Source organism: Embiotoca jacksoni, unplaced genomic scaffold (assembly GCF_022577435.1).
Source record: "Embiotoca jacksoni isolate LCO1_2020_lvr unplaced genomic scaffold, fEmbJac1.0.p SCAF_28, whole genome shotgun sequence".
Classification (NCBI taxonomy): Eukaryota; Metazoa; Chordata; class Actinopteri; family Embiotocidae; genus Embiotoca; species Embiotoca jacksoni.
In genome coordinates, this window is record NW_027185379.1 from 4848852 (window position 1) to 4864838 (window position 15987).

The window sequence follows — 15987 nt, forward strand, 5'->3', positions numbered from 1 at the left end:
TTAGTGCTGACAGCAAGCTAATCCTGTTTCCTTGCCTGATCTTCAGCCTTCATTAGGAAATTTTGCTGCTTAACAGTCATTTTCCATTTGACTTTTATCATCATTTATTTTTCTAAATGGAAATAATTGATCAGATGAGGTTGTTCTGGACCAACAGGAGCACCTTTTTCGTTAATTAAAACTGCATGTGGCTGCCGTAAACATTAGGAAAATGGGGTTGCATATCAGGCTTATTACCTGGACGTGATCATTAGTGCAAGGACTTTGTCCAGGAAATCTCTTATAACCTACCAAAAATAGGCTCTTCTGTTTCCCTAATGTTATCAAGGAGAGGGAAGTATGAGGTTGTGATGCCCATATGATGGTTTGGGGAGAGATTGTAGTTAAACAGAAGAGCAAACACTGAGGGAAATGGAAAGCAAGTTTTGTTAGGATCAGGTCATAACTCAAATGTGGGCTGAGACAGGCCTATTTCCTATTTTTCTTTGTTATCTTTCTGCTTGCTTACTTACCATTATATCAAAACAGGAAAATTCTTCAAGTCTAGGGAGTAATTCTATCTCCCCATGTCCTCTAACATTTCTTATCCAAATCATTACGTGTGCAATAGACAGCAGTATGTCGGCACTAAGAGGCCCCGTAGAGATTGTGAGGGTGCAGGTGGGACAACATTAAAACGAGATAAGGGAAACTCATAAACCAGCAGTATTTCATTTCCTAAAACCACAATAGCTCCCTGACGGACCGCTATCGGTTCTTCTGGAGAATTGTAGGTTGGTTATCGTTTCTGTGAATAGGTAGACCAGGACCACAGAGGCAGCTTTGACTGGAATGTTAAAGCTTGGCATATAGGCAAACTTCTATAATATGTTATATTGTAAAATGATGTAAAATGCTGCTTATTAGTGAGTAATTCCTTCCAAAAAAGACCTAACGACCTAAAAATGCAACCACACCAATACGTGTAATACACCCGTCAGTCCATTGGACGATACCGTGTTAGTGTCACGTTTTGCCTTCGGTGAGAAATGTAAGGTTCCTTTTCTTGGTTGGGTTTAGGAAAAGATCATGGGTTCAGGAAAATGTGACACGGTTACAATGATGCATGTATTACACGCTTTGACGTGATACCCGGCAGACACTCTTGTATATGGAATGAAATTGCACTCTTTGCACCTGACCTCCTGCTTTAGAGGCCCAATGGACAGTAAAACGTGAAAAATTCAATTATAAACTTTGTACTTTCATAGACAATTTACAAATAGCCAGCGAGTTTATTGTATATCTGTAACCATGAACACATAATTGACAAACTGAGCTCTTGCTGCGAGGTAAATTTCTCACAGTCACTGTACAATGCAACAAACATCATACAGTGGGACCAATGTGCTCCCAACCATTGATTTTCTTACTCGCATCCTGGTAGCTCATTAAAGTTATAAAGAAGTGGTAGTTGACTGTGATAAAGCACTTTTACGTAGCTAAGTGGAAAATAACAGCTTCAGTTGTCAGAGGAGTTTGAAACAAAAATATTGGTCATTGCCAGATGTTTGCTGCTGTAGTAGTACAAAGGGAAAATATCCAGTTGTGTCCCCAGTGTTTAAGTCTGTAAAAAATAAAATATATTTGTTTTCATCTTTATAGTTGGGCATCAAGGTAGACTTCTACAGGTTGATCAAATTCCCCAGATATTGCAGTTTTCACTTAGAAAGGACCCTTCTTCCTCCTCTCCTCTTCCTCAACAATTGGCTGTGTCTCAAAGCAGCAGAAGCCAAAGTGACGGAGACAAAAGGCGGTTTGAGTATTAATTCAGCACTCACGTCTTCTTTCAGAATCCTTTCACATGCAAAACACCAGGCTGCGCAATGGGCAGAGTGGGACGCTGACAATTACAGCCTCACATTGAGCCACCGTTGGAGACTCACTCTTCAGCCTGATTGACAAATGAAAGAGATGAAATAGCTTCCATTTAAAATGGCCACTTGCCAGAATAGGGGGATCATCTCTGATATCTTGTCTCAAATGGGAAAGGGAAAAGATGAGCGTGCATGGGAAATTGAGCCCACAATTCAGTACTTGACAAAAGCCATTTGGACTACATGCGCAGAATACCCAGTGGTACTGTGGATGCTTTAGAGCTCAAATTCAATAGAACATCAAGATAAAGCAACGACTTTCAGGGGATATTTGCAACCAACTGTTCTTTCATATCAATCGAAAAACTTTCCATACTGCGCTAACAAATCAACAACTCCCCTCCACATACACAGATGAACATAAAAAGGGGGGCATGAAGGCACACAAACATACACTGATTAGCCAAAATTGCTTTCTCCATGAAAACAAAATAAATCAACAAATATGTCTGTAAATCTCTGTGTTTGATTTCCAGAGACAAAGGAGATGTTAATTTTCCTGCTAAGCACGTAGACACGTAGATATCCCACCATTAATGTTACCCGATTTGTTTGCCAGTCCTTCAGTGTATTCCAATCTACACGACTGAGTGCAGAATCCAAATCAACAGTTTGTGGAGGCGGATACCTGTTGAGCGCCTCATCACACACGAATCCAAAATGACAAGTCTCCTGTGTGTGTGGACAATGTGCCAAGACGAAGGGTGTGGTATTTTAGCTCCTTTAAAAACTTAAATTTCCAGTTCCGATGTGACTGAATAAAAGTAGGCAAGACCAATAGGAATTAAACAACAAAGCAGAGCGGTGTTTTAGTTGCATAAAATTTCCCGTAGGCAAGGATGCAGAGCTACACTTCAATTTACAGAGTCAAAGAACCGGCAAAAGAACAAACTACACATCAAAAAGTATTAAAAAAAAAAAGACTATGGCTATGGTTTTATTAAGGGATAAAGATCAGTTATTACTGCAGTTCGGATTTGTGTGAAGATTACTGTGGCCCTCAGGATCTGTAGCCTAAAGAGCACCCCCTGAAAACAAGAGGCATGAAAGCACCTCACACTGACTTAACAAAGTCAATTATCTTGAGGGCAACAACTAGTAAAACAATTGGAATTACACATTAACATGCATGAACAAAAGTGCATCAAATAAAGGAGCGTTGCAAGAAATGTTCATGTTGTGTGCATGATGTGCAGGTAGCCAGAGTAGACCGGTGTATAAATAACAAGTACTTGTATCTGAGAGCGCAAACAGCTGCAGGGGAATGCTGCGTGCTGCTGGAGGAGCACAAACAGGTTCTTTAATGGAGAGAGGGATGTGAGGGGAAATTCATTTGTGAGATGACACTCTCCCACAGCCCCACAGCACAAACCCCATGAGAGGGATGTTGTGGCTGGTGGTGGTGGTAAGGTGTGTGTGTGTGTGTGTGTGTGTGTGTGTGTGTGCGTGTGCGCGTGCGTGTGTGTGTGTGTGTGTGTGTGTGAGCGGGACAGATTGAGGAATGAGGTGTAAAGATGCAGAGGTGCCCGTGTCATGTCTCAATGGAAATCAATAAACTCTGCGGCATGCACTGCACATCATATCACACTTGCAGACATGTGTACACACACTGACACTCACAACAAGGAAAAAAAAAAAAGAGGTATGAAGGAGCTGCATGTGGAAAAAATGTGAAGCTAAACTGTCGTCATCCTGTCGGCTCCTGTGCTATTTGATTAAAAAGTAACATAAGAGCCTGAGGACGGACGACTACATCATTGTGCTGTTCTTCTTTCAAATGTCACATTTGAAAGCACCAAAGGAATGTTCATGAATAGAAACCTTATTAAAACCACCAGCTGAAATATGCTGTATGAATATTCAAAAGGAAAATCATATTACATATTACTCCTTGAAGGATGTTCAGATTGACAAATTCCTTAAAGAATGTTTCCAAACTTGAAGTTAGTATACCCACAAAGTTGTACAGTAATGTCGAGGTCATCATTACTAAGTTAGTCAGCATATTTGTGATGACATTACAGCTTCCGTCATTTCATTTTATTTTGCTTGAACTATCAGTAATGACTTGCACACGCTTCACAAAGCATCTGGTGTTATCAACAAATATTTTTGTCGTCTCATTATACTGCTTTTCTTTTCTTTTTAGGTGTGGTGTATTGTCTGTTGGTTGGAGGAGGTGCAACCTAACCTAAATCTAACCTTCCCCTTGAACTAATTTTGTTACAGCATCAACCTTAACCGCAGTGAGCTGAGGTACAAGGTTAAGTCACGCTGCAGCCGAAGGTGTGAAATAAAGAAACAGCACACAGAAGCTGGGGACATCAAATTTTAAGCCTGAGAGCAAAATGTGTAAAAAAAAAATTAAAAAAAAAAAAAAAAAAGTAAAAGCTGTGCTGGCTCTGTATAAATACCCCCTTCTTACACACACCAACTCACATCCTCAGTGACAAAAAGAGGAAAATACCAGAACAAAAAAGGAGGAGAATAATAATAAAACAAATGCCCAGACCTCCTGGAGCAGATTTTTCATCATTAAATGATGGCCTGAGGGTGGAGGGAGCATGATGAGGAAACACTGGCTGGTGCCCTGCTCTGTAATTAAATGGTGCCCGGACGGAGTGAGAGGCAGGGAGATTATAAGCACCGGGCTCGGTGCCCCAGGAAACAGGAACAGCATCAGACGCTTCCAACAATATGGTTATCTTTGACCAAACTTGCTTTTCCTTTTTGCAAAAACAAAGATGGCAGACAGATTGACATTGTCTCCGAATGGAATCACTGCAGGCTCTCATACAGAAATGCAAAATACATGAAAAACACACAGCACAATATAGGAAAAAGGTCATAAAAACAAAAAAATATGGTAGACTATACAATCTGAAATAAGACAAGTAACAATGGAGATCAAATGGAATATGGACTGAACATGATCAATATTCACAAGAGGGGGGAGGGGGAGGGGACTATCCCAGCTTACTTTGGGCAAAGGCAGGGTGCGCCCTGGACAGGTCGCCAGTCTATCACAGGGGATGATGGGATGGTGGGAGGGAGCCAGAGTACCCAGAGAGAAACCACGCAGGCACAGAGAGAACATGCAAACTCCGCACAGATAGGCCCAGGCCCGGATTTGAACCCAGAACCTTTTCGCTGTGAGGCGACAATGCTAACCACTGCACCGCCTCATTGTGATTCCAGCAAACAGAAAAGCAAAGTTTGTTTCCTGAACACAAATACTGCAGTATGTATCATAGTTTGTGGTGTTAAAGCAGAATAAACCTCACACAACAAACATATTGTTGAAGAAAGAAAACAGTGTCGAGAAGGAAAACGAAAATTAAATAATGTACAGAGTGAAAACTGCTATGATCGCGAATCCACAATTTCAGTCTAATAAAGATTGGTTCGCTTTGAGAAATCAGTACGGACAGCGCTGAGAGAAAAGGCTTAGTGCTGGTCTCTTTGACAAAGCTCTTTAATATGTCTTAATTGAATGAATGGTGTTGCTAAAAAATATTCTGTCACAGAAATTTCATTAAATAAAATGCCAAGCCTTCAATCCCTTCCATTCTTCAATAACGCCACACTAGTAAGTAAAACACACAGTGGTGAAATGAGGATTTTTCACCAAAATACAATTACTAGGCCTTTAGCAAAGTGCTGTATAAAGCAATCAGGAATCACTCCTGCAAGTTGGCAAAGAGAGAAATAGACACAGTCTATAATGGCTGGGTATTTTATTTAGAATTTGTCATTGGTAAAAAGCTTTTTCTGCCCTTTGCCAAGTAAAGATTGTTGTATTGCTGCCAGTCAGGTTTTGAAATCTCTCAATGGGGGTTGAGGGCGAGTAAAGTCCTCCCTGAAAAATGCCCGTGACTCCACGGAGTCATGCGACTGATGCTGAAGCGGTGCTTCATTTTTCTGGCTTTAGCATCAAATTAAATCAGACATCAGAAACGACCTTCAGATATCAGCACAGCCAATATGCTGACGAGGATGCATCTGAGAAAAAGGCCAGTGATCAAGATTTATGGGGTGAGGCTACACTGTGTGTCAAGAGTGATACGTGTCTCATCAACGGTGAAATGAAATGTCAAATTAGTTTGTGTGTGTGAGAGGGGTGTTTCAGCTCATCTATGCAAAGGCTCTAATGGCTGTTTGTACACAAAGGTCCAGAGACAAAGAGACACAAAACTGCAGTCAAATGAGACCCGGAGTGAGAGAATGAAAGGGAGGCATGAGTGTCAAACAGGGTGCTTATAGTGCAGAACACTAATAAGAAGAGCGTCAGCAGGACAGCGGCAGCAGATCCATTCTCCTCTGGGCTCCATCTTGGCAGTACCTGTTATAAACTTCCCCTGCCGTCTTGCACAATTGGTTCTGTAATTTAAAAAGGTCAGCACAGCTCCTGTGTAATTCAATACTCTCATGGTGCTGTATTAACCACATATTTAATCACCCTCAGGGTGGTGTGCAAGCTGAATACTGAATCTAAAGGGAAGAAGTAGGACCCACAGTACAAGGCAGCACCTGGCTTTCCCACATGACAGACGTATGACTAACAGTTTATCCGTGAAAACAGCTTTAAATTTCCACTTAAGTGGAAAAACATATGTGCAACTGAATGTTTTAAATGGGGCATTCGAAATAAAAATCATAAAGTAAAACCGGACTGTGGGAAAGAGTTTGTTTTAAGATGTTTTTACCATTGAATATGTCTGAGATGCACTGTGGGTATGACAGATTCTAACAAACCAGTGCACTCTCCTCTTGAAGACCAACAGGTCACTTTAAACTGACTGTCCAGAAAACACCAGACACGCCGACAAAATAGTTCCACAACTGCAGTGGAGAGCAAAAAAGTCAAAGTAGTTTATTCCCTCGTTCAGCCCATTTCAACAGAAGGACACTACAGGGAACGTTACAGTTGAAGTCCCATAGGCTGAAAGCTGGCTGTTACTGCTGATCCGACTGTCTTTCTTCCAACACTGGTTGCTGTGAGTAATATTTTCCCCATTTTGTTTCCCAAAACAATAAATAAGACTGTTCTGATTGTTGGAGTCATATAGTTAAATGTTTTCCCTCTAAGGGGACTTAATGTTTTAATGTTCTTAATATTTTCCTCAAATCTGCGAATGACTCTCTGGGATTGACATATTTGAATTGAGTTTTTTTTTCCTTCCTTCTTTTTCTGTTTTTTAAAGAATCCTCCATTTTTCTTCAAGGACTGTGTTTTTGCAGTTTGTTTGTTTAAAAAACGTTTATAGCTTTTTCATTTTTTATAACCAACACTATTTTTGAACTGAACTCTTCATACTTCTGTCTGTGTGTTGATATATTTTCTAATAAAGGAAAAACAAGTTGTGGCAATGACTTTTTCTTTGTTCTTGTTTATACCCAATCTCTCCCTTACATTGAGGTTTTATGGGCATTTAATTCACATTTAAAGCGAACATCCTTTGTGTTGGCTGACTTCTTTTGGGTTTCTGTGTGTGACCAAAACTGTATTTGTCAGGATATTACCTGGCCGTCCTACCAGAAAATAGAAATACAAAATAAGTTAACAACAGAAGCCGTCACAAGAAGCAACATCTTGTGTGATGGAGTTTGATTTACTGGGCAATCCAATTGAAGGGCAGATTAACCAATGAAAGACCATCAGTAATATGAAGAAAACTCAACTCTCTTTAATGGAGACATAATTATTGAATGTTTCCTGCAGTATAACTCTCAACACGCAATCAAAGTCTGCAAAAACTGTTGAGTTAAATAATAACAATTACCCCAACAAAGATTTGAAATTCTAACTTGAAAATATGAAGCACCTATTGCAACGAGGCTGGCGGAGCATTGAGGAAAATGAATGGAGCTTCAATCAAAAAAACCAAGAAAATCAAAGTGAAACTGCTGAAATATTTGAGATTGGGGAATATCCGACACGCTACACACTTATCCACCACCTCGACGTCCTCATCATTAAACATCCACAGTGCTACAAATGAGTACTTTCTGCACTGGCACTGAACAAAAAGTATTATCTGCAGAATCATCCAGCATGGACATAAATGCCAGCGCACTCGTCTGGTATCCCATATTTACCAGAGTGAGACAGTGTACAGGGATACTGGCTCATTACTCATGAATCTAAGAGAGTTAACAAAGTGGTTCAGAAAACCCTGAGGATGAAAGTGCCTTTTAAAAAAGGAAGCAGGGCGTCATTGCTTTTGGGAACTGACGGTATTTACTTTATGGCAAAGAAATTAAAAGAGCTGTCAGTCACAGAGTATGCAAAGAAATACAAATCAAAGGGATACCTTGACATTTCTCTATCATTGAGAGACAATACGAGGAAGCCACAAGGTCCTGGTGGAATTCAGCTTTGTCACATCTACACTAGATATTTATGACAGTTTCCTTGCTATGCTGACACATGTGAAGGAGGTACAATCCAGGATGTAGATCTGACATTCCTCTCTGATTTGGGTGAATTGTCACTGACGCTGAACACCTTGCTTGAGGCACCAAGTGCCTTACATAAGAAAGCATGTCTATTTTTAAATATTTGTTCCTAACACCGATACACTCACAGACACGTCATTCTGCACTTTAAATTATTTTGGGTATCACCTTGTATCTCTCCAGTCATTAGCTGTAGAGATAAGAAAAGCACTTAATTAGGGCACTGCGATGCCATCCGTGTGAAGCAGAGGTGTTAACTCACCTCATGCAGAATTTAATGCTAATAACTCTGACTGCTGTCAGCAATAGATCGTGCACCAAGGATGTGATTGAAAGGATTTTTGCCAAGGTAGTGATTCCTCACCTATGCACACACACGCACCCACCTACATACACCCACATACACACAAACACACACCCTCAAATCAGAGTAGAGGGAGCCACACATTGCCCTCTGCGTGACAAGTAAATTGCTTCCTAGATAGTGTTAGCAAAGGAAAATACAGAGAAAGAAGGTGGTGGTATGAACATGGTTAAGAAAGTGAATGGAAGGTGAAAGGCAATAGAAAGAAGCAGAGGAGCCAAAATCAATCCGTAACAGAAAGCGGCGAATGTGAAATGCTCCACTAAGCAGCACTGCATGGACCTGTCTAAAGAGAAGTGGGTGGGAAAAGGGAGAAATCAAGATGGTGTAATTGAGATGACTGTCAACTGTAGAGACAATCTAAGCATATGGAGTGTGTGCTTCTCTAACCTCAGACATTTAAATGATATGACTCTGGTCAGGACCTGAGCCATGTAAAAATAAGTATATTTAAATATGTAAAAACAATCTTACAAGACATGGAAAAGTTTAAATTAGAATATATTGAAAAAATAAAATCAATATCTGGCAAAAGTCAACAGAAAAACAGTGATAAGTTCAGATTTCATGTACAGAGTTCCACCTTGATGACAGAAAACAATGATGTGTTGCTCATACAGCTTGAGTCAGGAACTTCCACCATGAACACTTAAAAAAAAGTGTTTCTTAACTTGTTGGGAAGACTCTGAAATTATTCAGTGACCTTGAGAACTTTTTGACAGAAACCAAAGAGCATTCAATAATACATTTCAAACTCAATGCCTCAACCAAACCAGGCTCAGAACTGCTGACTAGTAGATCACAGTAGACTGCATTCAGAAGACCTGCTGTCAGGGAGCTACTTTAAAAACAGTGGAATACAACATATATGTGGCTACAACCACAGTCGGTAAAAATAACAAACATGAAGTGCGAAGTTGTAGTTCAAATTGTACAATATTTTGGACACTTCTGATTAACATTATTAGGTAGAGAGAGAATTGTATGGTTCTCTTTTACCTCTGTTCTTCACATTCAAAATTAAGATAAAGGAAAAGTGTTCAGAAGAGGAACAGCGGTAAACATTAGGATATCAGAGTTATGCTGCCCATGTAAGCTTCTGGTAGAGCTGACACTGTAAACCCACAAAGCGCTTGAGTTCCCAAATCAGTGTCATACATGCAATTCAGGATGTATCAGAGCTGTTGGTGGGGATTGGGTAAAAAGGGAGATCTGTATGTATTTGTGAATATTCTTATTAAGAACATGGCTGAGGTTGTAAACTAGTTTCCTAAATACAAGTAAAACTGGTTTGAATGTTGTTAGTTTGTTAAAGCCACACAGGGCTCACAGAAGTTTTTCACAATAACAAATATTTAATGTACTCCGTTCATTCTATTCTTTATTTTCTTATCTGGATAGTCAGGAGTTTATCTCCGCACGCCGCCGGGATAGGTTTCTTCTAGTGAATCAGGTGTAGTAGAGAAACTAGGTTGAGCTTCACAGCTGCAAGTCTTTTCACTTGTCTAAAATCTCACCTGAAGAAATGTTCATACGTTTCCTAAGAAAGGTGAGCTGTCTCCAAAAATCCAAAAGAAAAGTTTCAGCTCCGCCCCGAAGAAAACTGCTGTAATCTTTGTGCCAAGTGAGTGAGTCCTCAGACTTTTAAGAGTTACAGTTACATGTTGACAGTGAATCACTGGAGCGAGAACAATAGTGTCAAGCCAACAAGAGTCAGACAAACACACAGACTGACAGACACTGACGATGACAATGACAAATTGTGATGATGGAGCCAGACCGTGATGTTTTCATCACTGATGAGAGGACATGCCAGGGCAGAGAAACATCAAATGTCTTACCTGGGACTAAAGGAACCTCTTGGGCCTGAGCCAGTCTGAGCAGAACAATGATGAAGAGGGGCGTGGCCCCGGACCATGTGCCACGCATTATGGTGCTTACTGTCCTGGCATCACTTGACGTCAAACTGGGGAAAGAGAGAAAAATATAACAGTTTAGGACTGGTTTTGTGGCTGGGATATCTCTCTTTTTACTGGGTTACAAAGGAAAAGTTGACATTGAATTTAACGTGCAGATTACAATCAATTAAACACCAGTTTTAAGGTGAAAATAAGAAGTTGCGCAATAGCATGACAGCAATACAAAAACCTCCCATTTCTGACTTGTGTTTCTCTGGCGACTTACGTTACGTTGCAATTGTATGACATTGGAATCCATAATATGGCATTTTAAGAGAGTTAAGAGAGTCTTAAAAAGATGAGAAGATTGGAAATCGACCGTCTGTGTTGCTAAACACTGACCTAGTCTAATTTTGTTCACACTAACACGCACAACCAATGCTTCTGTGTCAAATGGATTTCAGACAGGGGAGACAAAAGCGTCAGAGTTTAGTGGTGTGTGCGAGACAATGCCACTGAGCTGACATCACCTGCGCATAGAGACAGCGACCGTCTACAGCATGGAAATAAATCGGAGTATTCTCCGGATCAGCCATCTGTGGAACAACCAGTTCACCCTTGTTTCATTACATGCAGCAGGCGAGGCAGTCTCCTGGTCTTCCTCCGTATCTCTCGCTCTTTCAGACTTCCCTCCATGCACCGCTATGCACTATGATTTTCTCCTCGCAGCCCTTCTTCCCAGGCATGGCATACTCCTTCAATTGGACATGCTTCGACTGAAATATGATGGACTGGCTTTATCATGAATTCCAAAGCACCGAAGGAGCATCTGAGTCTCTACAAACCTTGCATCTTTTGAGATGATGAAGAGCATTTAACATCGCCTATCCACAGTGAAAAGGTAAAAGCGCACAATAATGAAAAGGGGTAAAAATGCTCATTTTGCAAAGCTTAAAATGTTCAGAAAGATTTTGCACACCAGACCACATATTTCCTACTATTGTATTGTATTATCCTTCCTTCTTGCGTGTTAAATGTGACTTAATTCTTCAAAACGTTCATGTCTTATTAATTCTTGCAGCGCCAAATGGACCAACTATTTTCCATTTATTACTGGAAGCACCCTCTTTTTATGTCATCCTTTCTTACTGCCTCTCTCTCTCTCTCTCCATTCTGTAATAGGGTTGCAGGAGAAAGAAGGCCCAAGCATACCAATTTGCTCTATTGGCTTTTTTCTTTCACTAATCTTATCTTTGAATACTCAATGGACACTCTTGCGCCCCTTTATATGCATTTCCTGGTTTCAGAATTAGAAGAGCCTCTGAAAAGGCCATCTATCAGATCTCAACTGGGGAGCTCGCTGCTGCAACGCGTGTTATCATCACCTCATTCCTCCAGTGTCACAGCACAGCCAAAGAATTATGTGTCAGATTTTCACAATTGCTCCATTTGCATGTGATGATGACAAGCGTACACCCTGCTAAATGTCTGATAAAGCAATCCCAGTTGTCAGACTGAGAGTAAATTCAGTCCGCCTGGCCACCTGAACCCACAGCAACCCGCTATCCTGGAGGGGAAGCGGACCGAGTTCCCCAATTTACCTTGATAATTGCATCAGATAAACACAGCATCATTCTCTTACAGGCAATCTGATAAATTCCCAATTACCAGTCAGGAGATGGCTGTGATGAGTGGGCGCCAGCGGTCCCCGGGTTTGGTATTGTGGGGTACAAGGCAGTGAAACGGCCTCTTCAACCCCCAGAAGGAAGTGGGGAGTCGGACTTCAACTCATCACGTCCATCATGTTCCATTTGATTAATGAATGGACACATTAGAGATAAAGAAAGATTTATACGAGCCCTCCCTCCAGGAAACCACAAACACGTATGCGAAGATACATCTCAGTCCAATCAATGACTATTCTTCTGCACTCATGATCAAACCCGCTGCCATGAAAGGAAATGAGCATGTTTTACAAGGCTTGTTTTAGTGGCTTCCTCCGCGTTGCCCACCAATTGAGTTGGAGAGGAACGAGACGCCTTTCTTTATCTGACTCAATGACTACTGAATGGATTCAAGCCAATTAATCAGGCAGTGACAAGAAGCATTGCTGCTGCCTCGGTGACCAACTCCCACAAAAGACAGGAACCATCAGCAGAACAGTCGCTGGCCACAAATTGATTTCCGAACGCCCACTAAACCAAAGCAACGTAATTCAAAACCTGCGGTTCCTCAGTGGGACACGTCCACATGACCCAAGAGATTGGACAACTGTGGATAACGTACCATGGATGAACAAATATATACTTCTCAGCATATTTTCTCAACCTGCATTTCCTGGTGAAGTTATGAGATGCAGTGCACATGTGCTACATCCTCAAACCTAGACAACACACTAAATGGAGGGTTTAAACGGAGGCTATGAGGAGAACTTTGAGAATAAGAATAAACTTCATATTACCTCTGACAGAGGCCTCTACCTGTTACTGCTAGCTACTTCTCTTTCATCCTCTGCTTCTGAAGCACACATTCTTACTTTGACAAACAAAAAAGTAAGTCAGAGTAGGAGGCAAAATCACAGAGAAAACTGCAAATAGGATGAGAAAACAAATTCTGCAAGTACAAACGTTAGTATTTGTGAATTACTATGACATGCAAATACATCATATCCTATTGCAATAATAACCAGTTGGAAAACAAACGAGCAAACTCTTCGTGTACAAAATCAAAACAGGTGCAGCTCTTGTCGATCTAAGATTATTTTACATTCACATATTCTCAGACACTTGCTGATAATGTGGTGGAGTTTGGTGAGTCTAACCAGCCTCATATTAGCCAAAGCAAAGTATTAACAGTGTGCGTTAGCCAGATCAATGTAGTATTGTCTAATGTAAAGGAATTTTCAGTGTGAAACTCCTCTGTGTTTCTTTCAACAGGGTTTTCTTGATTAGCTGCAGCAGATAGCAGACTTGAAATAATCCAAATCTATATTTAAATTTGCATTTGTGTATTAATTATTATTCTGCTTGTTTTCTCAACATATTCAGAAACACCAAGAATTATGTTGTGCATGTAGGACGATTATAAAAATGAGTTTTAATTTCTATGTCAGCCCTTTATACTGCACTTTACTTCGCAGAATAATAACTAAGTAACTTCTTTAGAGGTTTAATGCCAATACATAAATATACTTTTTTTTTTTTTTTTTTTTTTTTACTTTTCTGCACTGTTAGCATTTACCCACCCACAGGACAGTCAACAATATTGTGTGATTAAAGTTTAATACAAGTTTAGGAGTTCAGAAATAATGCCTCCACATATCTCCATAAGACTTGTAAAACACACATGGAGTAGCAGGTACAACAATGAAACACAAACAAAAGGCCAAAAGAATAACACACTAAATTTGCTGAACCATCAGCTGCAGTTCACTGCAGTCCATTTTGATTCAGTGAGATATAAATATCCAACTTAACACTTATGTAATTAATAACTAGGTCAACTGTGGTGCCACAGGCTTCCACGAGCTTGTCAACAACAACACATTAACAAGTGCACAATACATCAACACAATCAAGGGGAGTTTGTCTTGGTGCGCAGGCAGACCTGCAAATCTCATTAGGCGTGGTTCGTTGTGTTGTGCAATGTCAACGTCATGTTTTGATGGATAGTTCCTCGAGCACTCTGTTCTCTCCATCACCATGGCTACTCCTTCCTCATAAAAATGCCAACACTGGATTAAGCATCTCACATTCACATCATGCACCTTCACTTCATTACAATAAAAGGATTAACCTTCCAGGGATCAGTAAAGTGATCTGTGGGGAGGGTGGACGACATGTGGCTGAACTGTCCTTCCCCCCTTTGCGTAAATCACGTCTCTTCCAGTGCTTCAAGTCCTGTTGCTAATAATCTACACTCCTGCAGGGACCACAGGACAGACTGTAACAAGGCTGAGGGACAACAAACAAATCTGAAGCTATTAGGACGCCCTGCAGTTGACTTACATAATAGCACATGCCCCATGCAATCCACAGGGAAAGACCCTGCTTCCCTGTCCCACTTTCTGACCATTGCTAAAGTTTGTCGTGCAGTGACTGGTCACTAGAAATGTAGAAAACTATTTCTACTATTTCAGGTAGTCACAGTTTGAAGCTTTATTTTCTGGGATAGATTGGCTAGAAAATTGCTATAATCTAACAAAAGTTAAGGGTCTCTTCATTCAAAACTGGCAAAATGATGGAGACGTAAGAAAAATCCAAATTAGAATAAATTAGATTAGGTGAAAGCGCTCCAGTGTGACGGGGGAGATGAGCCTGGTCACTGTCACCTCCCTGCAGTCATCTGTCTTCTTATGAATGTGATCTGTACATGAATGTGATAAATTAAAAGCTGATTATTTCCTGGAGGGAGAAGCCAAGCGCGTGGCCCTCAGCCCCTGTGCTATAGCAGTGATGGATTAGCCTGTAGTCTGCACTATGGACCTGTCCCCACTAACTGCACAGCCACGGACACCACAGGCCTAAGTGCCACCAATCGAGATGCCATCTCTGACAACTCTTAATTTATTTGAATAAATGCTTCAGGGTCTCTTTAAAGGACAACTCCATTCTTTCAGGGGACAGTTGAATGGTTCTTAGATTTTTTTTTTTTAATTAGTACCATAAAAACATCCATCCCTATTTAGCACTGATAAATTCTACGGGCATATTTTTAAAAGCTTCGCAATGTCTTATTTTAAATTATTTTATCTATTAAACAGACCCTTCAATATAAACTTCCCTTTATTCCTTTGGAGCGACTTGAGCTGATGAATGTAGGGTCTCATGAGAAAAAAAGACAGAAAAACCTGTATGTTTTGAGGTTGCGTTCATAATTTTCACGAAGAGGAGCATGAATAGCAGAACTGTTACCCAGTGAGAAATGCCTCTCTAAGAATCAGTATTATTGCAGTCAGAGAGCAGTGTTAAGATAAAGGTTGTGTGTCTACAAGCTCAAGTGCTCTGTCCATGAGCTTCCACACTGAGGAGGTTTTTACATTATGGGCCCATTCTCATGTGTCTGAATCATTTTCCCTGGGTCGGCATCATTTGGAAGGCCTACAGCGCAATTTGTCTGCAGTGATTGGGTCTGCCTGGGTGGGAACAAAGGCGGTCAGCCTGGCCATTGTGTCCTTTTGTGTCCCATATGTCAGAAGTCCGCTACACAAACAATGCAGCAACTGCCAAGAGCACAACAGTCATTATCTCCTGTAGAATCACTGTCATTATCCCTGCAGCAATCATAACTCTAATTACAAAAGTTGCATTGTAAGCAGGTAGATTATGCAATGTTAATTACGTGTGCACAA

General features: G+C 40.7%; 1 protein-coding gene across 3 annotated transcripts in view; it reads right to left on the reverse strand.

The window, feature by feature from the left end:
- robo1 (roundabout, axon guidance receptor, homolog 1 (Drosophila)) overlaps positions 1-15987 on the reverse strand; it is a 212346-nt gene that overhangs the window by 181552 nt on the left and 14807 nt on the right. For all 3 annotated transcript variants that reach the window (XM_069161297.1, XM_069161300.1, XM_069161294.1), the window contains exon 2: positions 10581-10705. In XM_069161297.1, the coding sequence (XP_069017398.1) occupies positions 10581-10668 (88 nt within the window). In that variant the 5' untranslated portion in view covers positions 10669-10705. The remainder of the gene's footprint in view (positions 1-10580; positions 10706-15987) is intronic.